This window comes from Aegilops tauschii, chromosome 5 (assembly GCF_002575655.3).
Source record: "Aegilops tauschii subsp. strangulata cultivar AL8/78 chromosome 5, Aet v6.0, whole genome shotgun sequence".
NCBI lineage: Eukaryota > Viridiplantae > Streptophyta > Magnoliopsida > Poales > Poaceae > Aegilops > Aegilops tauschii.
In genome coordinates, this window is record NC_053039.3 from 338316958 (window position 1) to 338344793 (window position 27836).

Sequence of the window (27836 nt, forward strand, 5' to 3'; positions counted from 1 at the left end):
CCTATCAGGGGCCTCCTGTTGCAAGACAAAGCTGAATTCTTGCTTCACTAAAAGGGCTTCCCTCTGAAGTTCAGTGCCATGGGGGTCCTCCTCAAAATGAAATACAGTCTGGTCCGAATAATCAATAACGATAGTCCTCTCCATTTCCATGTTCACTGCTAAAAGACCGTAGGACAAATCCACGAGTGACAGTGGTAGAAGATACTGCATTTGGTAGACAAAGGTAAATGGCAAACAAAGTAACCAACTAATTTATAAGAATGAGATTACTTACAATTGTAGGGGTGTGAAACACGTCGTATCTTGGAAAAGGCTCAAGCACGACATTGTTAATCAGTGCACTGGTGCGATGTTCTTGGCTTAACCAAGTCTGCCTTAGCGCCCGTGCTTGCACATGGAATCCCAAATTGAAAAAATGTGTCTTTCCAACAGAGCTGGTGCCTGCGCTCCTCTCTGCTGCGTCGGTAGTAATCTTACGCACAACTAGATTAAAGCATAACGGATGGACAAGTCCATCTCCTAGGATGGTGTCTCGGATGATCCGTAGGCTAATCTCGATAGGGAATGGGCGCGAGCTCCTAATCCAGATTGTGCTGTAAAAAAGAAAGATCAAGGTTCATAACAATTATATGACTTCAAGTAATCATAAACTCAAACGATAAAACTGTGTTGCTGTCTATAAGATATGAATAATTAAACAATAGTATATCTCACATCAAATGACCTAAAAGAGATTGTAATCTCTACCAAGTTAAGTATTTATATATTATGTACGGGCAATAAATTAACAGATTGCAGTGTTTTCGTAGTAGTACATGGACCTGCATTAAAAATGTTGTAGATTTTGGATGGATGGGGCAGCATAGTAGTTTATAGCTTGTTCAACATTGTTGTAGAAGGTGTTAGACCCCATAGTTTTGGACCACAGTTTCTTACGTATTTCGTTTGAATAGACAGGAAAGTAACCCATGTTTTATGAAAAACAAGTCCTTATCAGCTATTTATGTTAGACGCCGCAAAACACTGGTTTTAGACACAATTTACCAGTACAATATAATATCTGGTAACAACCATTGAATATGTATTTATATACTGGTTTAAGAAAAATAACTACACAATCAACCTTTGTAACAGACGTCTGAACTTAGACAAAGACCACGCGATCCTGACCAGTGTATATCTTCTAAACGTAAAGTATATATGTACAGGGCAGGAAGAGTTTTTACGGGGGTATATCTTCTAAACGCAAAGTATACATGTACATGGCAGTGGACTTAGACGATGAAGTGCAAAAAAATATTAGATCTATCGGGCCGTGAGAACTTACTCTAGTAGTTCTTCGTCTGAGGAAAGTGCTATGAAATCGTACACGTAGTCGACTGCGTGTCGCACTCCCCCAAAATTCGCCATTGCTTCCATTAACGGGGCAAAAAGTCAGTCGTACAACTGGTAAAGCGAGAGAGGAAGGAGCCCGTAGGATTTTATTGAGTAGAGATGAGGCCGTAGGGAATTGTGCGACAACAGTTAGGAAGGTGCACCCTATCGTTCCTTATTTGCATGTTTCCATATAAATATACTATCAACAATTAAGGCACGATATTTGTTTTGATTTGTTTTGATTACACTATGCAAATAAATCAGTGACAGATTAAATGTTTCCTAATATATGTCTCCCTTTCCCCATAACTTTCCCAAACGAACAAAAGAAAGAAACCGGGTTTACTCTATCGTGAGGGGGTGCAACGCTCAATGCCCACCCGGAAAGCGTTGTTGGTTGCGTGTGTTGTGGGGCCCAGTGTTTTACCTATAATACATCTGTCCCCCTCTAAATAAATCTGCGCCCCCCTGATTTAAACGGTGGGGCCCTGATTTATTTCCCTACCAAATCTGCCACCCCCTGATTTCAACTGTGGGGGGCGGTGCCTTTCCTCTAATAAATCTTTCCCCCACGTTTTTTTTGTGACGGGAATCAAGCTTTCCATTAAATAAATCAAGCTTTCCACATTTTTTGAATATTATAAGGACGCTACCGTGGAAAATTTATATCATATTGCATCGTGAGCCGTAACCAAAATCAATCCATAATACAACAATATGGTAGTGCACGAAACCTTAATAAAGCAAAAACACAATAAAGTTATCAAATGAACATACATAGAAGATAAAATATTATATAATTATTTGAATAAAATCATAGACAATTATTGTTTCCAACCCTAAATAGCTGTTGCGTAGTAATTTTTTATTGTCCTTTCTGCATGCACCGATCCAACTTCAGTTGCTTATAACCCTCAAGGCCGCCCTGATTTCTTCTGGGATGTTTCCATATGCTTTATTGTCTTTCACCATCAATATCTGGATAGTGAGTTGTCTCCTAAGCAGTACTGGATCCTAGAAAATATGCAACACATCAACCATTATATTAAGTGTTTTTTAAATAAACTTCACACAGAAACTCATCGTATATGCACTTACGGTAGTGTTCATCCATGTCATGCTACGCAAACAACCAAGCTGGTGTGCCATCTCCTGTAGGACAAAGAAACCAGAGTCTTTGCTATGACACAAAAAAGTGTTAAATATTACAAGACATGCTAAATTTAATACATCACCGGCGAGCATTATAACGGTGTGCATCTTCTGGATAAGATCAGTTTAGCACATTACCGGTGAGCATTAGAAGACATGCTATCTTGTCGCCAATCCATGAGTGGGGTATCCCAACCCGGGATCCTAGCCTGCAACACATCGTTGAACTCTTGCTTTAACAATGTGATATCCTTCATCATCTCTTTGTTATGAGTGCTCTCTCCAACTTGCCCGACGTCTCGTGATGGATCCAGTACGATAACCCTCCTTCTCATACGGTTTACTACAAGTAGCCCGTATGATGAATCCGAGATAGTCAACGGTAGTAGATACTGCAGCAGGTCGACACATGTTAGTTGCTATTATGATATTAAAATAAACATTAAGTAAGTTGGTCTCTTACAACTATAGAGCTGAAAACATCGTATTTAGGGAAGGGCTGGACAACTGCATTGTTAATTAGCATCGTGGTGCGCTCTCCTTGAGGCATCCAGGAATACCTAAAAGCCTGTGACTGAGCATGAAACTGCAAGTCAAAAAAATGTTTGCTTCCAACCATGTTGGTGCCTGCATGCCTCTCTACTTCCGCGTTCGCAAGCTTACGAACAACAAGATTGAAGCACGCGGGATGAAGACTTATGTTAGTTAAAAATAGGGTGTCATGTAGCATCCGGAGGCTGACTTCTATCCGGTATGGTGTATCGCTTCTTATCCAGATTGTGCTGCAACACAAAAAATGCAAAACAACCTTTAGCAAAAAAGTGTGCAGCATTGGAACAAGAGTATGTTAAAAATGGTGACTTATTTCATATAGTTTGATTGCTGTTGCCAAACAATAATATTTACAGCAAATTAAGAGCAGCAAAAAGTTGGTACCTACCTTTAACATCTAGTAACTCGCTTCTATTAGGATTGAAATAATAAGTTGTTTCGTTCTAATAATCTGTTAGCTGTGTACACGAATATGGCCATATGTACAACATAGTGGGGGAATAAATTTACAGTACTATATTTGTAGAGAAGAGACTATGAGAAAAAAATATTCAAAAATTAGAGTTGCTGTGCGCTGGAAATATTGATAATCCATTATAAATAATTAAATCCTTCGTCATGGCTGCAACGTCTTATGGTCTCTACAAACAAAAGGAGATATAGCAATATACTAATCTTATTATAAGTAGTGTATGAGAGGGTTCTAATAAGTTTTCTATACAGAAAATAAACGTACAATAAGATAACTTACTCCAACATATGCTCCTCATGAACGCCATTCATAAAGCGAAAGATGTATTCGAGTGCATCTTCCACGACATGCATCCGTGGGGGCAGAAGATGCATGGGAGCGGGCACAGCATCATGAGGCTCAGGCACAACCTCTTGGGTCTCGGGGATCGCACCCTCCAGGGACGTGGGCACAGCAACCTCTAGGGCCGCAGTGTTTCCAATGATTTCCTCCATCGGTGACCGAAAACTCGTGAGTGTTTGGTTATTCCTGATGGAATATATGCAAACTGGGGTGGGTAGGGAATTAGGAGGTCCAGGACGTGTATATATATATATATGTGCCATATTTATGGAGACTTAATATTGCCTTCCAAAAATCGAAATCCATTTAATTTATGCCAAACGTTTCTAATTAGGGAAAAATGTGGATGTATCAGATCTTAGGGACGCATCAGATCATTCTCAGATTTTTTTGAGTGAATAATATCTTCCGATTGGATTTTTTTTATCATTCCCAACGAAAAGAAGCAATTCACCATTGTACAAAACCAAATATTTGAGTAGGACTATGTGCATCATACATTGAAGCATAATGCCAAAAGGGCTTCACTATAACTTGACAAGCAAATATGCTGACACTTGATCATACTATTTTATTGATTATAATGCACCATTAAACCAAAAAGAGATATAACGACATTTGGCAACGACATGTTGCATGCACCATGTTGATACAAAAGTTACTCTAGCGTCCATTCTTCCTGGCTTGAACGCGGTCATTGACGTAAGAAAGTGTTTCGTCATAAGTCATCAGGCTGACTTCATGGATATCTTTGACAAAAAAAAGTGTTAGAAAAAATTACAGCTTTTTTACATAATTACATAAGAAAGCACAATGACAAAAAATTAAGAATACTTTATAAACCCTACCATGTAGATAATGATCATCATCATTAATGTCAGGAGAGAAGAAGAATGTGCTCTCCCTCATAGTTTGCAGGCATTGATCCCTTCAATTTAACTGTACGTAAGTAACAGCAATCTTCTCGAACAGATTTTCTGTGCGTTGCAAATGGTACAAGTGATGACCAGCATGCTGTTGACTTAGGCGTAGAAAAATTATCTCCCGTCTACATACAAAAACAAATGTTAGGCGTAGGAAATAATAATAAAATTAAAATAGCCATATGAAAATCTCATATACTGAATGGAGCTTACCGGAAATTCATTAGGGCAATCTCAACGAAAGGGACATGCCGTCTATATACTGAATCCCACTGATGTTGTATCTTACCAGCATAGACAAGAATAGCAACAACATCTAAAAAAATGTAATCATAATGAGACAATGCTATGTATGGACTAATGTGCAATAGCAAAGCTGAAGGTGTTGCACCAGTGATGGTTTTGTCACGTAGCGACAATATGGCCCCGAATTGTGGGAAGCACGGTGGACAAATTGACGATGATATCCTGTGGGCCGACATGCTAACCTCGGTCCTAGAATGTAGTGCGATGACATAATCCATGCATATATACCAAAAATGTCCATCTAGCATATCCGTGGGGTTGAACCCGACGGAAGTGAAGTCATAAGTCATCCCGGTATGCAGCATGTCGTTGAAACGAAATGCTTGGTTGCTGTAGGCAATTGCTTCCATCTTTGTTCCCTAATAATATTATATAAAGAAATAAAAAATCAGGTGGAGAAACTCTTTAACACATCTGCATACCAAAAAAAGTGCTATATGTGGTGATGAGTAATGACTTACGTGCTGATCAAGTAGTATACAACGAAGGTATTGGTTTCCCATAGCATTAACCCTGATCTGGGCCTTCCACAAAACCTTAGCACGAATTATCCAACAATTATGATATATATGTTCCATGTCAACGTTCTGGAAAGTCAAATTCCTGCATAGCATATAATGTATATATGAGGTAAATAAACGAGCGCGATGACAAGTCAACGTACATGATGATATATCTTGCCTGTTCATCGGAGGGATTTCTACACGAGGGATGTTGGGAGCCGGCGGATTTGCCATCACCCTCCTAGTTCTTGTCAAGTTGTAAGAGATCACCATAGTCGTAGAGGATGTAGAGGATATTGCTGAACCTGTGTAGATATATGGAGGCTAATGTATGGTGATGCGTGGCATTTATATATTACCATAGTGGGAGGCGGGAAAAGCATTAACTTTCAAAAATTAGTTTTGGAGCTCTAGGTGTACAATAGAAAGTTTGATCATCCTTTGGTAACCAAATAAAGATTGATCAATCTTTGCCATCTTAATAAACACAATTTATTATTTATAGTAATCAAACAAACCAGGATCTGATTGCAATCGAGGAGAGTATCAAAATAATTACTGTTTATTTACTTTTAGTAACACAATAAATGTGGGATCTCAGTATAACGAAGGAGATACCCTGTTACAGTAAGGGTAGTCACGTAATATATCTATTTCCATTAATGCACCAACGTTACGTCTCATGCTTGAATAAGATAACTATAATTTCATTATGTGTGTAACAAAGTATTTATTGCCTTGATTGCACGCAATATTATGTCTCATGCTTTGTGCTTTTGCAAATAAGTTGTGCTAAACAAAGCATTGAGTTATTATGCAATGCAGAGTTTTTTTAATGAATAACTAAAACTTCAAATGAACTAAAATGAAGCATAAACATAAGTCATGTGTCAACTTTATGCCAATCATGGCTTCATGTCGAGAAATTTAATTTAAAACGTTTACTTAGTCAGCCTTTAGTAATTGCTGTGTTTGGCAGTAAACTTTTTAAAAAACCACAGTTTTTAGACATTGGAGTACATTATTTTGAAGCATAAACAACACGCACTAAATATTTTGATAGAACCGTGAGCAGTTCATTCAATATTGCTTCCTAGCTGTACTGCTGTAGGTGTCTCAGCAACGTAATTACTTAAGTTTTCATAGAACCCATTGATAGAACCCATTGATCATTCATATACTTGTGTTCGGGCATACACCTCAAATTTTAGACACTCATACAGCTCAAGGCAGTAAAAGAACTAAAAATACATTACTATATATAATAACAGCAAGCCATGTTAGCTATATATGTTCACGAAAACTGTACAACAATTAAAACTGGGTGGAACAAATCAAACATTACACACTCATACACTCATAAAGCTCAAGTCAGTAAAACAACTTCAGATACATGTATGATTCCAGCCTTTTCATGAGCATTTATGCTTTAATCATCTCGAGCATACATAACATATGTAACCCAATACACGCACTCAAATTCAATGTATCAAATGTAACCTTCATGCTAAAATGGTGACAAGACATACATGCTCCATGTTGTAATCAAAATTTACAAAATAAATTTAACATGATCCAGGTCTTCATGAAGCCAATCATTATTTCTGATTCTCATATTACACATAACACAGTACGCTGTGTGACATGTACATTGTCAGATTACACATAACACAGTATAAATTTATTGAAATGCAGTTATTACTTGAACTGATTGGTGTATACCTCCAACAACCAAGATACCAAATGAAAAGATATGGCATAGAACCGATTATAGCAATTCTTGACCATCGGAAGAGTAAATTGCATCTATAAATCCAGCAGGTCTATTAAGACCATACTTCAGCCTGTAAGTACTTCCTTGTAGACGATGTTCTTCATTGAGGTCAGCAAGGACACAGTCGGTCTTTTACGCTTCTTCGGATTGTTATGTTGCTTGTTGGACTTCTCCTTTGGCTTCTCCTTCTGAATGAGTATTTTTATGTTTCTCTTCGCGGTGGCTCGAGACAAAGCAACATAGAGTTGACCATGAGAGAACACCGGATTAGGTAGATACACACCAACAATTGGGATGGTCTGCCCTTGAGCCTTGTTAATCATCATAGCAAAGCTAAGCCTAATAGGAAATTGCTTCCTCTTAAACTTGAATGGAAACATGTCGTTGTTAGATGGGCATAGAGGTATTCGAGGAAGGAAGACCCTCCTACCAGCGTGTTGTCCAATCACGATTTCTGCATCAATGGTGTTCCTCTCAAAACCTCTAACAACAAGCCTAGTCCCGTTACACAGCCCATTAGCTGGATCAATGTTTCTTAGAAGTATCACCGGGCAATTCAGCTTTAGTTTGAGTGCATGCGAAGGAAGACCATTGGGAGTCAATCCGTTCAGAAACTCAGGAGCGTAGTAGCCATATGGGTCATCCTCCGCACTGTCAAAGCTATGGTAGATTACTTCATCTCCGTGGAAACGCTCTATCATGCGGATGTTTATCTTGTCGACGTTGTCATTTGTCGTGGAAAGGATGGCGCGAGATGTCATGTAACTTGAATCTGCCATGTTGTCATCTAGACTCGGAAACACGTGGTCAATCAGCTTCTCCAGGTCGTCAACCTCACCTGTAGATGGCAGACAGATATCATCAGGGAGTAGTATGTTGCCTTGATCGTCGGCTTCCTCTGTGCCATTACCGTCCCTGAGCAAGTAATCTGCAAACCACTTGTCATTATGAGCCCTCATGTTGGTGATGAGCTGAAGCTGCCGCATACTCTTCCATAGATGAGAACTTCGGAGGCTTGCATCAATTATCTGGCCCCGTGACCCCCTTCTGACGACCGGAAGCACCTGCCTAAAGTCCCCGCCAAAAACAACAGTCTTTCCTCCAAAGGGTCGGTCGCGTATTCCCATGATGTCGCGCATGCTATTGTCTAATGCCTCAACCGCTTGTCGCTTAGTCATGCTGGCCTCGTCCCATAGTATCAATGAGGCCATCCTTAGCAGCTTGGCGGTCCCACTCTACTTGGTGAAGCTGCACGAGGCTCCATCATCACAACTCAATGGGATTTTGAATCTCGAGTGGGCAGTCCTGCCGCCAGGCATGATAGAAGCAGCGACGCCCGACGTCGCGGTAGCGATAGCAATCTTGCCCTTGCGCCTCGCCTTGGCGAGCATCGCCCTGTAAAGGAAGGTCTTCCCCGTACCTCCAGGGCCATCAACAAAGAATATACCCCCATCACCGCGTTCAACAGCCGCTAGTATCTCGTCGTATGCAGCCCTTTGCTCAAAATTCAGGGAAGATGACAATTTAGTGTCACTTTCGTCAAACTCAATGGTTGATTCCTCGATGATCTCTATGGCCTCGCCCTCGGTTGGGTCAAATGCATCATCGATCGTTGGAAGAGCAAAATCAATAATGTCTTTACCCATAGACTGCAACATACCCCTAATGTCAAGCAACACCATCTGCTTCACCTCGTTCGGGGACGTGCGTGTCCGACGGTAGTCATCGGACATAGGCTCGAGGTGTCTATCCCATAACCCGCGCACGTCGCCTGGCTCGCAGTGCACCAAGATTGTTGCAAAGAGCCTCCTAAGAGAACATGGCATAGCCCACTGCTCCGCCTCAGTAAGACAGTCGTCGAGCGTGTTGTCTGCCTCGATGAGTCCCAACCTTTCACCGAACTCTCTAAAGCTCCCACATACCACGCCGTCGACGGTGAGCAAGTCCTCAAATGATGTTTTCCCCGGAACATGGTTCAACAACACACGAAGGTAGTATCGCTCCCCCTCGGCAGGATTGGCAGACACGATACGACCTATTTGAAAACGCTCCACCCGCCTCTTCCAGAACTTCTTTTTCTTCTCCCACGTGAAGCTTCCGGGGAAATCCTTGTACAATATATGCCTTGCCCAAGGGTGTAGTTCGTTTGCCTTGAAATACTCCGTTAACATGGATTTTGAAGCATTCTCGGAGGATACAACATTCTTCAAGTCAGCCTGTGCATTGAATGCAACCCTGTGCATATTCGGGAGATGAAGAGGCAACTGCAAGACAGGCGGGTAATTGGCACACAGTGGGAAGCCAAATATCCTCCACATAGCCTCCGGAGGGGTGACCCATCTTGCGTCAACGTATCTCTTGATCTCATCAATGTTACCATCAGCGTCTGGCTGGTCGATGCTGAAAGAAGCCTTATCATGGCCCTTATAAATGTACTTATAAATGTATTTTACAGCCTTTATGCTAGAGCAGACCTCGACGTTGATGTGGCAATTAAACATCCGCAGAAGGTAAGGGTTATATGGCACAACCCATCGGTTGTCCAACATTTTCCCTCGAACCTTAGCGCGTCTACCATCGTTTCTACGCCGATAAACTGGGTATGAGTCCTTGCCTTGTATCGTGTTCTCATTGAACGGCCGCGGGTATCTGCACTTGCATTCATTATCTTGCATGCAAACATTCTTCGGGTTGAGAGCACCGCATGGTCCGTGCATCATATGTTTTACCACCATTGCATACAATTCCGGATACTTTTGCTTGTCTGGGAGCTCTGCGGAAATGAGTCGGTCATACTGCTCTGGGACAAGAAGCTTATACGTTGAATCCATGATCAACAAAAAATGTGCGTGGGGGAGGCCTCTCTTCTGGAACTCAACTACGTAAACATAAGCAACAACAACACCCAGGACCATCTTCTTGAGCAACATATCTTTCATAGCCTCTAGTTTGCCATAGAACACGCGAGCCACAATATCAGGTCGGTCTTGCGCCGTCTGTCCAGGAAGCAACTCATTTGTTATCTCTTCCCATTTATGGTTGCAAGTCATGGTCAAGAAGATGTCAGGCTTCCCGTATGTATGGACAATTGCCATGGCATCCATATGTCTCTTCTTCATGTCGCGGTCGCCACCAGGGTAAGTTCCAGGGAGCACTATTCTTACCCCAACAACGCTTGCTCGCGTCTCACCCGATGTGATCGCATCAACAACTCCTTTATACAAATCGGCACGGATCTGCGTCTGGTTCTTCCTGTACCACCTCAACCGACAGCTCTCAATCTTGATGTACATGTCAACCGTCCATTGCTGCAGTAGGCGTGCTCCACAAAGTATTGGATTGAAGATCGCAGACCGTGTTTGCAGCATGTAACAGTAGTAGTCTCTAACGGAGACGCATAACCTGCTATTCCCCTCTGCACATGTTTGAGTACCATCGCGTGAGCATTATTTTTAAAAACAAGAAATTATTTGTAACAAAGTGGGACACAAACAACATACCTGCATCATCTTCGTCATCATGACACAAACGAGGATTTTGTACAACCTCCCAAGAAACATTACGTTTGGGTAGCTTCGGATGCCAACCTAGCTCCCCCATTGGATAGAATAATGGATAAGACAACGGGTCATATGCCCCTGAGGTCACACGTATACTATGCCTTTCGTTGTTGTTACCACAAAGTGTTATCCTGCGGTCAAACCTTTTTGCTAGGTCAGTGCCCTCAACCCAAATTGCAGCGACTTCAGATGACACCGGTCTATTATATCTTCTTTGGTCAAGCCTCTTATCGGTGTTTAGGTCTATCCTATAATCATCGAGGTTGTCCTTGTGTGCACCCAAACTCCTAAATTGCTGGGAGTATGGGTTTTCTTTGAGTATGTCTACTAACCTCTTCACGACATCCTGGTCTAATTGCTTGGTGGCCGCCTTACGATGATTTAGGTTAGGGTCGTCGTCATAGAAGTACAACTGCAGATGTTCTGGACGGGAGCTAGGCCCGAACGAATGGACATTGTGGTAGATGGTGCCGTGTGCTCGGAATTTGTACACCCCAGACTTCATGTTAGTGTAGTTTTCATCAAGGCTGACCCCAAGGGTTGTGAAGGCGAAATGCCCGTTGAAGAAACGTATGTTCTCCCGAAAATGTCTAGAATCTGCATCCATGCTGGACCATAGCCTCATAAGCTCTGGGATTGGTTCCGGTTGCTTAAGCTGGATCTGGCCATTGCGACAGTAGAAGCCATCAGTCTCAGACTCAAACTTTCTGGCCTTGCAATGTTTGCAATTTTCGTCGACTTTCAGGATGTGAGTGTTGTTTGGAATGTTTGAGTAGACAGTGTCAAATGGATCAATCTCGCTAGGTTTAGCGCTAGACATGCTCGCTTCCTCGTCATCATCCAATATGTCGTTATCGGATCCTGCAGGCATTTGTTGAAAAATCACGTACAAAACAGTAATAAAAAATAAACGACACAACAATAAAGCTCCACAGTGTCATAGTGTAGAGTTGGCAATACCTTCGTTGCAAAACATGTAGTACTCCTCATCAATCAAGTCGTGTGCTTCCTGCTCATCGCCCATGGTGCCGCTTTGGAATACATCGATGTCTTCTGCATTGTCGTCGTACAGAATGCGACAACAGACAAGATCATGTTAGAACGACATGCTGAGAATGAGCATAAGAAACTGACAATCGCAATTTCATACCATCAGCACCGGCAGAGTATCTCGGCATGTTCGTCCCCGGATCGCCATCAGATGAATCATCTTTTTCGGCCCGAGAGACGGGTGATGCGCGGCTTGGGGAAGTGGGACATTCATAGGTTGAGTTTGCTAGGTCTGTAAGGGGGATTGCGATGCATTCTTTGCACGGTGTTTTTTCCTTCTTTCATAATTGGCCTTCCTCTGTGCACTTGACTCCCCCTTCTCAATCACCGACATGCTTTTGCGGCGCTGCACGCGATTCACGCGTATTTTTTCATTCTTTGTTTCTCTGACCTCCACCGTTAATTCGTCACTTTTCTTCTCATGGCATGCTCTGCTACTTGCGTTTTTTGCCTCCCTTTGCTCGTTTGTTAAATTACGTTTCCGCTCATTGTCACTTTGCCTCCTAGCTAGAATAGTGTCCTGAATGACAGACGCGTCTAAAGTTGAAGGGGGACATGTTGCTCCCTCTTTCATTAATTCTGTAACGCTAGGGCTATTCAGGTCGTCTGGATCAATAATATTTTCAAAACATAGTTAGAACAGTTTGATTTATCGGCACTGGAGGAGTGCCATCTAGAATAGTAGGGCCCGGCTTCCGAAAAGGATATTGAACGTAAGCGTATACCTGAAGTACCAGATGGACGTTTGTTTTGATCTTTGATATGCTTATCCTTGTTCCTCCAATAAGCAGCTCGCCGCAGGGCGTTTCTATGGTCTCTCTTGCGTTCTTCTTCTGTTTTTTCCTCTGTTTCTTGTGTGTCATTCAAAATCACATCTGGATCCATTACACACATTCCCGAAAATTAGAGATCATACCACTAAGATGCAAGCAATTGCTGTTTTAGTAGGAAAAAATTTGATTACCTTGTAGCTCGTTGTCATTAACGACCCCACATGAGACCGTAGTTGTATCAGGAAATGTCCGCGCATCACGCGAGAATGATGTATAGTTAGAGCTAGCGGGGTTGCCTGGTGAACCAAAGTTGTCCACACATATTAATGCTTAATTATTAAGACGGTTCTGACCATAATGGTTAAATCATTATAAGCTTACCTGATAAATGAAGGGTCTGTGCATGTTCAACTTGAACATTATATTGTTTCTTCCGCCGATAGGAAGCCCTCCTCAGGGCGTTTCTACGGTCTCTCTTGCGTTCTTCTTCCTTTTTTGCTCTGTTTCTGGGGTGTCATTCAAGATTACATTCAAATCTTTGGTCATTCAGAACATTCCCGAATATTAGAGAATAAAACAGATACATGCAAGCAATTGTTGTATGTGTAGGCACAAATATGATTACCTTGAAGCTCGTTGTCATAGATGAGTCCAGATGAGACCGTATTTGAACCAGGAAATGTTTTACAGCTGGTTGGGTTGTCTGGTGAACCAGAGTTGACCAAACATATTAATGCTTATTGGTTAAGATGGTACCGACTATAACGTTTAAAACATTTTAAACCCCACCTGATAAAAGAAGGGTTCGTGCATTTTCATCTCGGACATTAGGTTGTTTTTTCCGCCGACATGAAGCCCTTCTTACTGTGTTTCTATGGCCTCTCTTGCGTTCATCTTCCGTTTTATGCTCTGTTTCTTGGGTGTCATACATGATTACATTTGCATCTGGTGTCATTCAGGGCAAACCCTAAAATTAGAGAATATAACAGAAACATGCCAGCCATTGTTGAATGAGTAGGCAAAATATGATTACCTTGTATTTCATTTTCATTAATGAGACCAGATGTGACCGTACTTGTAGCAGGAAATGTTGACGCATCATGCGAGAATGCTGTATAGTTAGAGCTAGTTGGGTTGTCTGTTGAACCAAAGTTGTCCAAACATATGTCAGCTTAATGGTTTTGACGGTACCGACTATCATGGTTAAAACAATAAAACAATTTAAGCTTGCCTGGTGAATGAAGGGCATGTGCATTTTCATCTCGGACATTAGGTTGTTTTTTCCGCCAACAGGAAGCCCTTTCCAGGGCGTTTCTTTGGTCTACTTTGGAAAAATATTCTGTCAATCGTATTTTTCTTGGTGTCATTAACGTCAAATAATCATGACATTCATGTCATTATCTCTAAAGCCAAATGAGAAAACACAACTTGACATCTAACGGTCATGTGGATGGTGAGATAATATTACCTTCTTTATCTCCCACACAAAGGACACCCGATGTGACCGTAGCTTCATGAGGGTATGTTACATCATTAGGCGAGACTGATGTATAGTCCTAGCTAGCTGAATTATATGATTCAACAAGATTGGTCAGTACTTATTTAAATTGCGTAATAAGTGACTACCTTCGTGCAAACACAATGCATACGGGACGTGGATCAATTTACCAACCATGATAATCTCGTGTGGGTTTATTTATCTCCCTATCTTCGAGAACATTTGTGATATCACATAGAGACTGGGGACGGGATGACTTCCCATTGACTTGTTGGTTAGCCGAACCATCTGACTTGTTATTGCGATAAGCCACCCGCCTACGAGCGTTGATAAGATCCCTATGATCTAATAAGCAACATAGTATGAGCATCATATCATCTATAATCAGGGATATAGATTAATACAACGAATCATGTGCATACTATACGTATGCACATCAAACTAAGAGCAGCCATCAAGCTCACCAGATTTTGCAAGTACCGGCTGATTCTCATCTTGTAAGCTGACAATATCCTCATTATTTTTCTTCCGATAAGCTGCACGCCTCCTTGCATTGTACTGCTCCCTTGCTTCCTCAGCGTATTTTTTGCATTCATTATTTAGAGAAACAGTTTCAAGCAGTTCGGAAGCTGTGTCGTCTGCATCATGTTATAAGTACAAATCAAAAAACAAATAAAACACACTGAAGCACTGCCGAATACGCCGGTTGGGAAGGTGGATATCATGCCTATGGTTACCTTCAGTATCATCTCGCAGCTGCATCTTATTAATAGCATGATCTAGTGTTAGATTAGCCGTAGCCGCAAATGTTTGACCATCAGCATGGTATCCAGGCCTTACCCATTCTGATCCATCTGTAGGGTTTTAGCCAGCATGAATACAAAACCAATGTTTGCCTGGTAGGCAGGCAACCAACAAATACATCTTCAATCAATCATGTACCTGTTTCCGTCGTGTAAATTGGGTCAAGATTTGCAGCTACGGTTTAGATGCTTGGATTATATTCTTTCAGATTTGTCTCGCTCGTAGGGGCTGCAACACATTAAGCATGGTCCATGTCATTATCAGATATGCACGTCAGGCAATACCTCACAGTAATTTTCACACAGTTATATACCGCGTTCTGTTGCGCAAATAGCTTCATCTTTTTCAGTATCAAAGGTTGCACTGTATTCTTCAACATTTTTACCACTCGCCTGACCTGCAACACATTATGCAAAAAGATTGTTACTGTCAGAAATGCAAGTATTCCTGATGCAGTGCCTAATACCTGTAGCTACGTCCTCTTTTTGTTGATGTTCACCGGCTTTGCTTTTTGCATTACCCATACGCAAATGGAATGACCGTTACCTCCGACTTGTGTCTGGCTGTGGTGTTCTTGAGGCCTGGAAGAAACATAGTTGATGGCCACAATTGTTGTTCATTGAAAGCAATATAATTCTGGTAATCAATAGCTCCTTTGTAATTAATCATAAACTTTAAGCATAATTGCTTGTGGACCAACTCATCTGTAGGGTGCATTCTCATATGCTGGGGCTTGTTGAGAGGCCCTATAGCTCAAGAGTTCCAGTTCAAGTCCAGCATTCAGGACTTTATCATCTGCATAGAGGTGGTGACATGTTCCTGATTATATTATTTCAATTCCTTGCATGATGCTGATAAATCCTTGTTTAAGCATGCTTGCATTCTCAGTTTTGCAAATATTTGTAGATCTAGAAATAGGCCTCAGCCCTAACATGAGGCCCTCCCAAGTAATATATATTTGTAGATCAATATGCCTCAGCCCTGTCCCATTTTCCAGATGGGTTTTGAAAATGAAACAAAGTAACCGAAGTTATTTTCTCATTAAGATATTACTTTCTCATCTTATTTCTAGTTATTAAAACTGGTGTTGTTTTCTTTAATTTCGAAACATGCAGATTATCGTGTCTTCATCCCTGCGAAGTGACATTCTTTCCCAGTAATCTGTGCATGTGAAAATTATTTCCAAATGCGATTCTACCTGGTAGTTTTCATATTTCCAATGGCCCGTCAAGTGTGCATTTTCACGAGCTTCAGCAAACCCTTTTTCAGTCATCTGGTCCATGTACATACCAAGTGCTTGTTGAAATAAAAATGCAATTGGCTGCCAATTTTATCTTGCGTGTATCACTGGATAATTTTGTATAGTTAGTTTTAATTTTGTATACCATGATCTTCAGGACTGCTAAGCCTGAAAGGCAGTGACCAGATCACCTAACCAATAGCATTGCTCCGCGTTCTGCAGTGCTACGAGCTGTGACTGAAAGATTCCGCAGTGTTAGGATTGGAGTGCATTGATTTTGCAACATTTAAAAAGCAGCAGTGATTTATGTGAAAAATTTAACATTGTGGTGATTAATTATCTTTAGTCCACATGTGACCGGTCATGTTTTTCTTTCCTTCTAGCCACCTATGGCCTGTGAAATCCAAATGCAATGAAAATTATGGAAAATGCATGTATTAACAGAAGAATTGTCGAATTATATGGAGGATTGAACTAAATTTGACTTCACAGCTAATGAAGTTCTGTTTCCTTTTGATTGCAAATATAGGTGCTATCATGGCAGCAAGCACAGGGGCTTCAGGATGGCTAAGGGGCAAGGTGAAGGCTATGACATCTGGAGACTGCCTTCTCATCATGGGGAGCACAAAGGCAGAGATTCCACCAGAGAAGTCCATCACTCTGTCATACCTTATGGCCCCATAAGAGTCAGTCTGCACTTTTAGACAAGGGGAATATGGTTTACATTTTTACTTGTTGCATGTGTTCATTTCCTCCATTAATTTAGAGTAAGTCACTGGTTTAGTGTGTTGTCAGGGGCAGAGCTAGATATAGGCCTGATCATCTAGGGATGTAATATATTAGTCATTTTGGATCTAGAGCCTGAGTTGAAGCCTTGATTGCGCAGGGTCTGCTTCCACCCTTGTCTATAGTGAATTATGTTTACATGCTACACTTGTGAGCCAATGGAAGTTAGTATTTGGCACAAGAATTTCTCTCCATCATTGCATTTTCATTCCCACAGTTTGACTGTGTTCTGTTTGTATAATTTGAGACTTATGAATGCATCTATAATAAATTGTTGATATTATTTGTGCAGTACATTTGTTCTTTTCTCCATCTTTTCTTGTCTGTTGAATCCGTATATTTGTGGTGCTCTAGGCTCGTCGTGGTGGGGATGAGCCATTTGCTTGGGAAAGCAGGGAGTATCTGAGGAAACTCTGCGTAGGAAAGGTACATGATGTGTCTTTTTTTATCTATTCCAAATCCTCCTATGCATGTATTAATACTGAATGTAATCACAGAAAAACCACTTATATTTTCTCTTGGAAATGAAAAACTAAAATCTATTGCAGGAGGTCACATTTAGAGTGGATTACACTGCTCCTAACATCGGACGAGTATTTGGCACTGTCTACCTTGGCGACAAGAACGTTGCCTACTTGGTGGTTGCTGCAGGATGGGCAAGGGTGATTACCATTTACTTTTTCCTCAATTGTTTTGTTGTGCCAAATGTCCAAAAGGGGGGTGAACCACTCCCAAATGTCCAAAAGGGGGGTGAACCACACCCCCGCGTAATATTTATTTGATCAGGTGAAGGAGCAAGGCCCCAAGGGGGGTGAACCACTCCCAAATGTCTCTGAGCTTCTGAGGTTCTAGGAAGTTGCTTAGCAACTTCCTTTAGGCCGTTGGAGCAAGGTTTGCTTTCTTTTGGGGTACCTGCTGTCCTGCAACCATCTTTTGAATTGCATGACACAAATGTTCAATCGATAAAAGATCTTATTTTCTGTGTTCTTATTTTGTGTTCTTATTTTCTGCCAACTTAGGAACCTGGTGCTGCCGAAGATTCGATAAAAGATCTTCCACCTTCAGCAATTGGCGAACTAAGTGGTTTTGATGCAAAGGGTTTTGCAGTTGCAAATAAAGGCAAGAGTCTGGAAGCCACTCGTGTTTACTTGCTTCCTAGTTTCCATGGCCCTTTATTCTGTTAGAAAGTAAATATTTATTCTGTTAGAAAGTAAATATTGAGAATGATGAAATGCAGGCTCCGTCCATGGGGAGACGTCCTGTGATGCCTGTGATGCCTATAATGTATGTGATGGATGTACATTATTATACGTGGTGCCTGTGATGGATGTAGATTTCATGGGGTGGGTGTATGAAATGCGATGGATGTAAATTTCAGATTCGACCTAAATCTCTATTCATATGATGGCTAGCGGCGGATCTGTGATACCTGGAGTGAGTGTATCTGGCGGCGGATCCTGGACGACTTCGGCGGTGGCTCGTCACGTCCTGGACGTCTCCGGCGACAGGTCCTGAAAGGGATCGGTGCCGGATCCTGGAAGCGATCAATGGAGGGTCCTGCACGGGACCAGCGCCGGATCTAATGGATGTGCGAGTTACGCGCCGGCGGTTTTGATGTGCCAGGGCGGCAGTGCATGGATGGATGGGTGGCGGTGAAGGACCGAAGGGCGGCGGCGGGCGAAGGAGGGCAGTGTCGGGGCGACTGTTCCTCGCAAGAGGGACACGAGACCTCGCTCGAGGACGCACTGTCGGGCGTTTTTTTTTTCGCTGGTTAATTTTCATCGGTTTGTGCTCGGTGGTTTATTTTTGATTGTCTCAGTTAATTACGACGGGAGGTTGGGCGTCTGCGGGACTCGATCGCGGGGTTTTCATTGGTTTTTTGCGGCTGAGCGAGAGGTGGGAGCAAGTTCCAAAGAAGTACCAAAAAAGACCGTATTAGGTGGGACGAAAATAAAACCCGGAACGCGGACTACCAACTGAGACATTAGGAGTAGAGATATTTTGGACCTGGCTACCTGGCGCACGAGCGTCCTCCCCGACAGGAAAGCCCTACCGCGCGTCGGCGTCAGGACAGCCCAGAAAAGGAAAAACCTTCTGCGCGCCAGTTTCCACCTGCATTTATTAGGAGATCAAAAACTTTAAAAACTTGTAACTTTTGATTAGAATCTCAAAATTCAAATCCGTTTCCACCGATGGGTTTCTCGCGACGAGTTGTTCAAAACTAGATCCCATATGAGTAGGTTTCGACGAACTTTTTTTTCCGAGCAACTTTGTGTGCTACAGAGGCAACTTTAGTGCTATAGAAAAGCAACTCCTTTTTCCGGTATGACTACCTATCAAATGAGGATACTTATAAGTTGGTTACCATGACTATCAATTAACTAGTTTCACCTCTAAATGGCCTAACATAAAGACAACTCCAACGTGGATCACCAAAACGCCCCAAATATTGGAATCGGCCTCTCTAGACACTTTTAATCATCCAAGGAGTCCAACTACTATCAGACATGTAAAAAAGGTCTGTTGCCCCATATGAGTTCCTTGTAGTAACACGGAAGGACCAAACGCATAGCTCTCGGCTGTTTCCGAAAACGGCAAGCACAGCCAGCGCACTGACTGAAAAGTGTTGCGTGCGAATACAAAAATCTGGCAAAACTACCATCCCACGTCCACACACAAAAATGTCAGGTCCCATGTGCTCACACTATCCATCCCATCTACATTTATTAGGGGATCAAAAACTTTAAAAACTTATAACTTTTGAATCGAGTGTTAAATTTCAAATCCGTTTTCATCATTGGGTTTCTTGTGGCGAGTTCTTCAAAACCAGATCTCATATGAGTAGGTTTCGACGAACTTTTTTCTCGAGCAACTTTGTGTGCTACAGAAGCAACTTTAGTGCTATAAAAAGCAAATCTCGTTTTCCCCTATTATGACTACCTATTAGCAGATGATCCTTCCAAGTTGGTTACCATGACTACCAATTGACTAGCTTCACCTCTAAGTCGCCTACCATAAGGACAACTTCAACGCAGATCACCAAATCGCCCAAAAATATCAGGATAGACCTTTTTAGACACTTTTAACCATCCAATGGTAGTTGCCTAATTTATTTTAACAAGTCCTTACGTCCGAAATCCTCCAAGCCGAACGAGGAGGGGGCATACTCAGGGCCCCTTAGCATCCATTGCTCTCTTCGACATCAAGCCGGATCCCATCTCCTCAGACGACAAGAGGAGCAAAATCCGCCCCTCCTAGTCGAGGCCCACACAATGGACAAAGAGTCCGCACTATAAATGGAGATGCCAACCCAACAGTCAACCTCCGACCACTGTCTAACGATGCCCTCTTCGTCGCTCCCGAGCTAACACGACGTCCAAAAGTAGATGCCGCCTAAAGAAGGAGACGACGTCCCCATCACACTAACCATTTCTGTTGTAACAAGGAGGTAGCAACAACAACTTCGAATATTGATAAACGCAACCACATATAGAAAAGACTAAGTTCACCCAATTGAGCCCAATGGGGGTAGAAAAAAAACAACTATGTGACTTATACGCATTGGAGTTGTATTTAAAAAAGCCAGCAACTTTTGTGGTGTTTTTGTGCAACTCCTATGCATTCACCAGACAAACTCGTGTGTAGTCCGAGTCTGACTTGGTATCTAGATAAAGCGGCCACATATAGAAAAGGGTAAGTTCACCAAGAACCTCGTGTGTAGTCCAAGCCTCTACGGTTGCACCAAGGATCCCACCCCGAGGAGAGGAAAATCTTGACTGTACCTCTATGACCCAAACATAATTACAGGTATCTAAAACCTTTAGATATTTACCAAATAATGGTCTTGGTAAATGTTTCTGTTCATGAGGATTGGGCAACTGGATATAAGGTTTTAGGCAAACTAATTGTTGATTGTAGGCAACTGGATACTTGGTTTTAGGCAATTACATTGTTGATTGTGGACAACTATGACTGAAAAAGGGGTAAAGAACATACACATATTCATTTTTGGAGGGTTCACAGATAAATTTAATCCTCTAAAAACACTTCACGGTTTTTGTTACGTCCCCATGACCAACTCCACCCTGCTCCCCCTCTATAATTATTCGCCAAGTATTTACGATCATACGAAGGGATCCCACCCCAAGGAGATAAATTCTTGATGCATCTCTATGACATAAACTTGAAAGGTATCTAAAACCTTTACATATTAGCCAAATTATGGTTTTGGTAATTTTTTCGTGCATAAGGATTGGATAACTGGATACATAGTGTTAGACAACTGTATAATTGATTGTGGGCAACTGGATATATGGTTTTAGACAACTGTACGGTTAATTGTGGGCAACTGGATACATGATTTTAGGCAACATTATGGTTGATTGTAGGCAACTATGACACCTAAAAAAGGGATAAAGAACATACATATGTTCATTTTTGGAGCGGGTCACAAATAAACCTAATCCACTAAAAACACTTTGTGGTTTTAGTTATGTCCCCATGACCAGCTCCACGCCGCTCCCCCTCTATGATCATCCACCTAGTATTTACGATCATACAAATGGATCCAACCCCGAGGAGATGAAATTCTTGATGTGTCTCTATGACACAATCTTAATTGAAAGGTATCTAAAACCTTTACATATAAGCCAAATTATGGTCTTGGTAATATTTCTGTTCATGAGAATTGGGCAATTGGGTACATGGTTTTAGACAACTATATAGCTGATTGTGGGCAACTATGACACCTTTACACGCAAAAAAAACTATGACACCTGAAAAGGGATAAAGAACATACACATGTTTGCTTTTTAGGGGTTCACAAATAAACTTAATCTCATAAAAAACTCCATGGTTTTACTTATGTCCCCATGACTAGCTCCACCCCACCACCCTCTATGATCATTCGCCAAGTGTTTACGATCATACCAAGGGATCCCACCCGAAGAGAAGAAATTCTTGACACACCACTATGACACAAACTTGAATTGAAGGTATCTAGAACCTTTAGATGTTGACCATCGTGATCTTGGTAATGTTTTTGTTCATGTGGATTGGGCAATGGGATACATGCTTTTAGGCAATTGTATGGTTAATCGTGGGCAACTAGGTTATCTTTCATGTATTGTGCATACAAAGGGATGCAAACTATATAGGGCAACTGAGAGTATTCAGTCTAGCACAAGTTAACTAGGAAATAAAAAAAGGAAAAAAAACATAGCAGCTCTAAGTGTTTCTGACCAGAACAAAAGAAAGCAACTATGAGCTAATTTATGTGCAACTCATGTGTATTTCCCAAACAACTTAACTGCCGGAAAAAAGCACACAGACAAAAGAAGACATGATCTTGTTACCCCCTCCCCTGCCAACTCCTTCGCTCCATCGTGATCTTGTCAATGATGAAATAAGCTTCATGAACGCTGATGGTTTTTTGCTCGAAGTATATCCATGGTACTGGGCCGGCCTAATGTACCAAACTGAATAGCGCCGTGTACAAAAAAATAAGAGCACAATAGTTGCAGCTTAAAAATCCATGGAACATGACACGCAATCAATTCATAGAAACAATCATATGCGTTCTATGCTAATGGCTTAACACATGGCCTGTGTGGCCTTGTACAGACCACTCACTGTTTTATGCCAAAAGCTTAACATCAACTGGATGTTTTTGTCCTGACGCTCCCAGAAGAGCAACGAATTTGCCCAAAAGAGCAACGAATTTGCGCAAAACAATGCATCAGTCTATGCCAAGTAGCATGCATCACACACATATCCTACCAACACAAGGGGCTCAATCTCAATTGCAAGCAGCAGAATGAGAATTGGAGGATGGCATTACCGTGAGGTGACTTGTCATTCGCTGCCTGGGTCGAACAGCTCCACGCCAGAGGCTATCTCACGAAGTTGTCTTTGCTGCTGATGCGCGTAACAGCGGCGGAGCGACCCTTGGTGCCGGCGGACCACACGGCTGTACCGCGGCCAGCTGACCTGAGCAGAAGGTCGCCCTCCGGCGTGAGCTCCGTTGCGGCCCTTCCTCGACGGGGTTGCGGGGCCGGGGGCCGCTGGGTGGACGGGGGACGGGAGTGCTGCTGCTCCGGCTCCCCGGCCGACCTGATCGCCGAGCTCCTCCGGTGCACTGCCTCCTCCACGACCGCCAGGTCGTCGACGGCAGCGCTCCTATGCTTCGCCTGAGCACTGGTCGGACTAAATGTAGACGAGGAAAAGGGGATTGGATTGGGATAAGGCTTTTTTCTGGAGAAGGAAGAGAGTGAAGCGGTTGGTTTCTAGCGGCCTTGTCGGGTAGCGCGTGCGCTCAGCGCGACCGAATCGCGCAGCTGCACGATTAAGCATTTAGGATATATTTTTAACAAAAGATAAAATCATCTAGCGGGACGAAACCAAGAAGTAGGTAGGTATAGATATAGATAAAATAACGAATTTGAAGGAAACAAATAACAGAATTTAAGGAAAAATCCGCGCATCTATATCTGTGGCAGTCCGTACGTTGTTTCGTTGGTTCGCATCCCTCCCATCGATAGAAGGCATCCACCTCGCACGTTCGCCTTCCCATCCCCACCTATTTTTTCTCCACCCGCAGAACCCGTCAGACAAATAAGCAGGAAAAAAACATCGTCAACTCACATCGCCACGTTATATTTTCCATCCTGAGCCTACTTCCCTCACGTACCAGAATCGATCTCTATCCACTATTTCCTTCCACATCACCACTTTCCTAACATGTCTATTCAGATCGTGGCCACAATCAATCAATTAAAAATAATTAATGCCTTATATGAATCATCCAATCATTCCAAATACAACACCAATCATCGTCAAGGTTCCAAGGCGGCGGCGAGTATTCCCGATTCAGTCGGGGCGGCGAACCCTGCTTCAGCGTGCTCCAGCGCTTGGCGAGCATCCTTGAAGATGCGCACCTGAAACTACGAAGTGAGAGGGAGGCGCTGATGTCCTTCCTGCCACAGCACAGGTCAGCGCACGCAAGTTCTCACCTTTGGGCGGCAGGTTTTATGCACTTCCGTTCATCTCCGATGGAAAATGGTTAGCTGCCACAACACAGGTCAGCAAACACAGTTCTCGAGCAGCAAACGCACAGCCCTAACATCCACTACTATCAGTCTCGGATGTATGGTCGTTTTTCCATTGCGTTGATCATCTGTATAAGACCTAGGTAACTGCTAAAGGTAAAAACAATATTCTGCATGGTGCAAATCCAGGTCAACATCAAACGTACCATAGTTTTGGTATTTCTTTGAGAAGTTATATAGAAGGCTTCACAATGGCGACGTATTTCATTGTTTTCAGATGTCCCACATGCCTGGAAAGGAAATAGCAGAGGGTTTTCAGTGCTGGAAATAGGTAGTGGTATTAATCTATTCACTCACACTCCAGTTGGAATGATCGTATTGCATGACTGAAGCATGGTTTTCTCTTCTCTACTTGTAACATTCAGAATCTAAAATAATATCACCTGAACACACGGTGAGTATGTGTAGAGCAAAGCGAGGAGAGAAACACAAACCAAAAGGACTCTACGTGTTGCAATGCTATGCAAACAGATACCTTGTAGATTGCATGCTCATGCTAGCCAGAATAGCCTCATATATGCCAGCCTTCTTCCAGGCAAACATTGTTTGATATATTAACTTTCTATACTTGCTCTTTGGGATTCAGTACATTATTGAATATACATCAGTTCATTCTGCGCTTTTACAAATGTAGTTTTGGAAAATCACACACAAACTATTCAGTTTCTTAGTCCTCATCAACCGAATGCAGTTCTGTAAGCTAACCGGATCAGCTAATGTTTTCTTTAAGTTCATTTTTGAGTGCCGACAGAGCATAACCCTTGAAGATATGGAGGCGCCAAACCTGTGCCGACCCCCTCTTGGTGATGCCTCTAACGGAGCCCCTCTTGGTGACATCTCTAATGTTGATCATCATTCCCGAATGACTCCAGTGCCAATGCCAGGTAATTGCGAGCATAATTTCTTATTATTTATCACAATGAGCATACATATAGTTGATGAGGTTTTTCTACTGTTACTAAATGGCTGTAACATTTGTAGCCTCACTCGACCTTACCCTGTATGGATCTCACTGCGAAAGGGTAAATCTTGCTAGCAACACCAACATAGCAAGGAAAAAGAAATGACCAATACGAAAAATGCCAGTCGATGCCATCTTAGCGGCATCTCCACTATCGATTAACTCCCCAAATGGAGTCCAGGTATAATCGCACGACACAACCAAAAGGGCAATTCTTAATGTCTAATGTGTGGAGGTACTCTTCACTGGTTTTAATTGTCTTTCTACTCATTTTAGTAAAGATTGTTCCACAGGAAATATCGCAGACCGCGACATCTGACCATAACATGCCAGATAAGGTTCATTATGACGGGGAACATAACAGGACCTCATCAACAGAAAGAAGGGGCATTCTAAACGCGCGGAGAAGAGCAACTTGTAAGGAGCAAAAAGAAAAGGAAAGTACATCACTCCCAGCCTGACGGACAAACGTATTTATGAACATGATGCATTGACGGGACGGTTAAAAATCACAAAGGGTAAATGTGTCCCCAGTTTTGTCTCATTACATACTTGATAAATCGCTTCTTCTTAAAGTTGTTACTGCTGCTGCTGATGGATCCACTTAATGAATTAAACTAACCATTTGTTTTGGATTGTACATGAGCTACCATTGTGGTACATCTACTAATATATTTTTTGGTAGTTTTGTTTGTATGTGAACGTTCTATACATGCCATATACTATGAAAGAACAGTATGTACATGCCGTATATTTGTTTGTGTCACAGACTTTCATGTCTTAGTCTGATCCTATCATTCTCCCTATATCTTGTTCAAAGACATCCATATGAACCTATATGTCGTGGAAGTGCATATGTACTTCTCAATTGTTATAGAGAACGAAAACTGGGTGGCATGTGTTATCAGAAGTTATGTATAATCATTTAGGGAAATATCAAAAATAAAAAATCCCATGAGTTGGGAATAGGGAAATTCAAGTAGGTAGGAAGTACTGACATACCAAGTAATAATAAAGAATAGCACCCTGCAGCTACAAAATCACAATCATTTGTTCAAAGATCTGAACTCAATTCACCCTGAAAAACAATTAGTCATCTTAATTAAGTCAGACTGCATGATAGTCGGATGGGACGAAAGCAATTGACTGTCAAGGAACATACCCGTCTGCACCTGCCTGCACCCGGCACAACCATCGCCTTCACCACTGCTGCATTGCCTCCAAACTCCTTGGTGAAGATACTGAAGCAAATAGGAAAACTAATGAGTAAGCCAAATGCAAAATCAAAGAGAGATTATCTCTACAAAGCAGATGATATGGGAAAACAGGACCAACTGCAAGGAGAGGAAAAATCACAAGTAACAGTTAAAAGCGTCTACAAATTAACAGCTACTATAAGTAAGTATTTACCATTCATTCATTCCTAATCAAAAGAATCTGTGTGAAGATTTTTGAGCTATGACTTAAATTTGTTCTGAAGAACATGATAGTAGAGATTCATGCATTTTCAATGGACATGATAAACCTAATATGGAGAGAGATTATCCTATACCTAAATCAGAGGCCCGTAGTTCTGAGGAAATTCTCCTACACCTAAATCAGAGACCGTAGTCCTGAACAAATTAACCCAACACCTTGTATTTCACTACAGTTGCAAACTGGGTGTTTTGATGTGAGATACACTCAGAGTGAACAATGGATATTAAGTGATTTGGTTTACTACTAAACAGTCGGATCAATGCTCAAATCTGAAGTTTGCTATGGGTGTAAAACAGAGAACAACTGTGGATCACTTAATTCACTCCTTTCAGCCGTGCCTACCGTCGTCGTCGCGCAGACCTCCGGTCCCTCCTGAGCACGGCCTCCTGCTAGCCTTGCCGATGCAAGCCTCCCTGTGCATCTCACCGCATCAGAATTGATTGGCGCACTTGCTCCTGTCCAAACTACACCAGTCGCTGCCGCAACCCACAAGCACATGGCGATGAGAACTGAAACGAAGCAAACAAGCAGAGTGGGAGGAGGACGGGGCGTACACAGAGGCGGGGCCATTCCGCCGTTGTGGCGGTCTTGGAGCCCGACGGGGGCACGGGCGACCTGTGTGCCGTGGGCAGCCGTCGGGAACGTCGAGCCGCGACGCGACCTGTTGGCGCCGGATTCCCAATAGCGTCCCCATCGCCGGCACATCCATCCCCGCCACCGCGTGCCGTCCTCCACCTCCTGCCCCCTCGATCCATCAATTTGATCTCCTCAACATAGCCGCGGAGCCAGTGCTGAAGTGTCCACTCTGGCTCAGCCGAGAACGCACCAGTGAAGGTAGGCATTGAGGAGGGAAGGAAGGAAGGGCATGTGGAGCGAGGCGTAACGAGAGATTGAAGCAGCCTCCGTGGCGGCTGGGCGAGGCCGTGGGAGTGGATGAGAATGGGGCGAGCAGAGTGAGGGGAATGGAGTGACGGAGTGGCTTGTCGGTGAGATTTTTTTTTAGGGGTCGGTGAGAAAATCCAGCTACTGCCAAGTACTCCGTACAAATCCAGCTAAAGCCCAGGCCAGTTTACCTGTTAAGGCTGACTGCGTCCATGGATGCCTTTAGTTTTTATTTTTATTTTATTTTTGAGCAAAGGATGCCTTTAGTTGAAAAATAAAGCTCTTTGTATTGCCTG

The 27836-nt window shown here is 42.5% G+C and overlaps 4 protein-coding genes and 1 long non-coding RNA gene across 19 annotated transcripts; 1 reads left to right on the forward strand and 4 right to left on the reverse strand.

Annotated features, from left to right (window-relative positions):
* Positions 1-4280: 4280 nt before the first annotated feature.
* Positions 4281-5991, reverse strand: LOC141023414 (uncharacterized). Its single transcript, XM_073500346.1, has 6 exons — positions 5806-5991; positions 5586-5727; positions 5210-5483; positions 5032-5134; positions 4744-4943; positions 4281-4644 (listed from the first exon to the last, which is right to left on the reverse strand). The coding sequence occupies exons 1-5, from the start codon at positions 5898-5900 to the stop codon at positions 4826-4828; spliced, it is 732 nt and encodes a 243-aa protein (XP_073356447.1). The 5' UTR covers positions 5901-5991; the 3' UTR covers positions 4281-4644; positions 4744-4825.
* A 1221-nt stretch (positions 5992-7212) lies between these two features.
* On the reverse strand, positions 7213-23741 carry LOC109745777 (uncharacterized). Of its 14 annotated transcripts, none has more exons than XM_073500345.1 (20): positions 22952-23741; positions 19120-19224; positions 15553-15667; positions 15400-15483; positions 15225-15314; positions 15020-15136; positions 14763-14920; positions 14457-14627; positions 14253-14348; positions 14016-14105; positions 13818-13922; positions 13574-13729; positions 13410-13487; positions 13166-13290; positions 12976-13080; positions 12737-12886; positions 12112-12617; positions 11922-12014; positions 10902-11822; positions 7213-10816 (listed from the first exon to the last, which is right to left on the reverse strand). In XM_073500345.1, the coding sequence occupies exons 17-20, from the start codon at positions 12137-12139 to the stop codon at positions 8637-8639; spliced, it is 3222 nt and encodes a 1073-aa protein (XP_073356446.1). In that variant the 5' UTR covers positions 12140-12617; positions 12737-12886; positions 12976-13080; positions 13166-13290; positions 13410-13487; positions 13574-13729; positions 13818-13922; positions 14016-14105; positions 14253-14348; positions 14457-14627; positions 14763-14920; positions 15020-15136; positions 15225-15314; positions 15400-15483; positions 15553-15667; positions 19120-19224; positions 22952-23741; the 3' UTR covers positions 7213-8636. The 14 variants fall into 14 exon arrangements, with proteins under 14 accessions (XP_073356446.1, XP_073356437.1, XP_073356441.1 ...); XM_073500336.1 differs by having other exon boundaries at positions 14016-14123; positions 15553-15881; positions 19128-19224; positions 22952-23451; XM_073500340.1 differs by having other exon boundaries at positions 15553-15881; positions 19128-19224; positions 22952-23449.
* On the reverse strand, positions 7467-8612 carry LOC141022836 (uncharacterized). The gene has a single exon (XM_073499105.1). The coding sequence runs from the start codon at positions 8610-8612 to the stop codon at positions 7467-7469; it is 1146 nt and encodes a 381-aa protein (XP_073355206.1).
* A 142-nt stretch (positions 23742-23883) lies between the features above and the next one.
* LOC120965131 (uncharacterized) lies at positions 23884-27683 on the reverse strand. Of its 2 annotated transcripts, XM_073500347.1 has the most exons (7): positions 27213-27683; positions 27001-27134; positions 26342-26420; positions 26182-26257; positions 24365-24448; positions 24123-24286; positions 23884-24047 (listed from the first exon to the last, which is right to left on the reverse strand). In XM_073500347.1, exons 1-4 carry the CDS (start codon positions 27361-27363, stop codon positions 26253-26255), a joined length of 369 nt encoding a protein of 122 aa, XP_073356448.1. In that variant the 5' UTR covers positions 27364-27683; the 3' UTR covers positions 23884-24047; positions 24123-24286; positions 24365-24448; positions 26182-26252. The 2 variants fall into 2 exon arrangements, with proteins under 2 accessions (XP_073356448.1, XP_040246311.1); XM_040390377.3 differs by having other exon boundaries at positions 23884-24448.
* Positions 24445-25930, forward strand: LOC141023415 (uncharacterized). The gene is made up of 3 exons (XR_012184819.1): positions 24445-25102; positions 25200-25360; positions 25473-25930. It is a non-coding gene; the product is annotated as an uncharacterized lncRNA (long non-coding RNA).
* Positions 27684-27836: the final 153 nt, after the last annotated feature.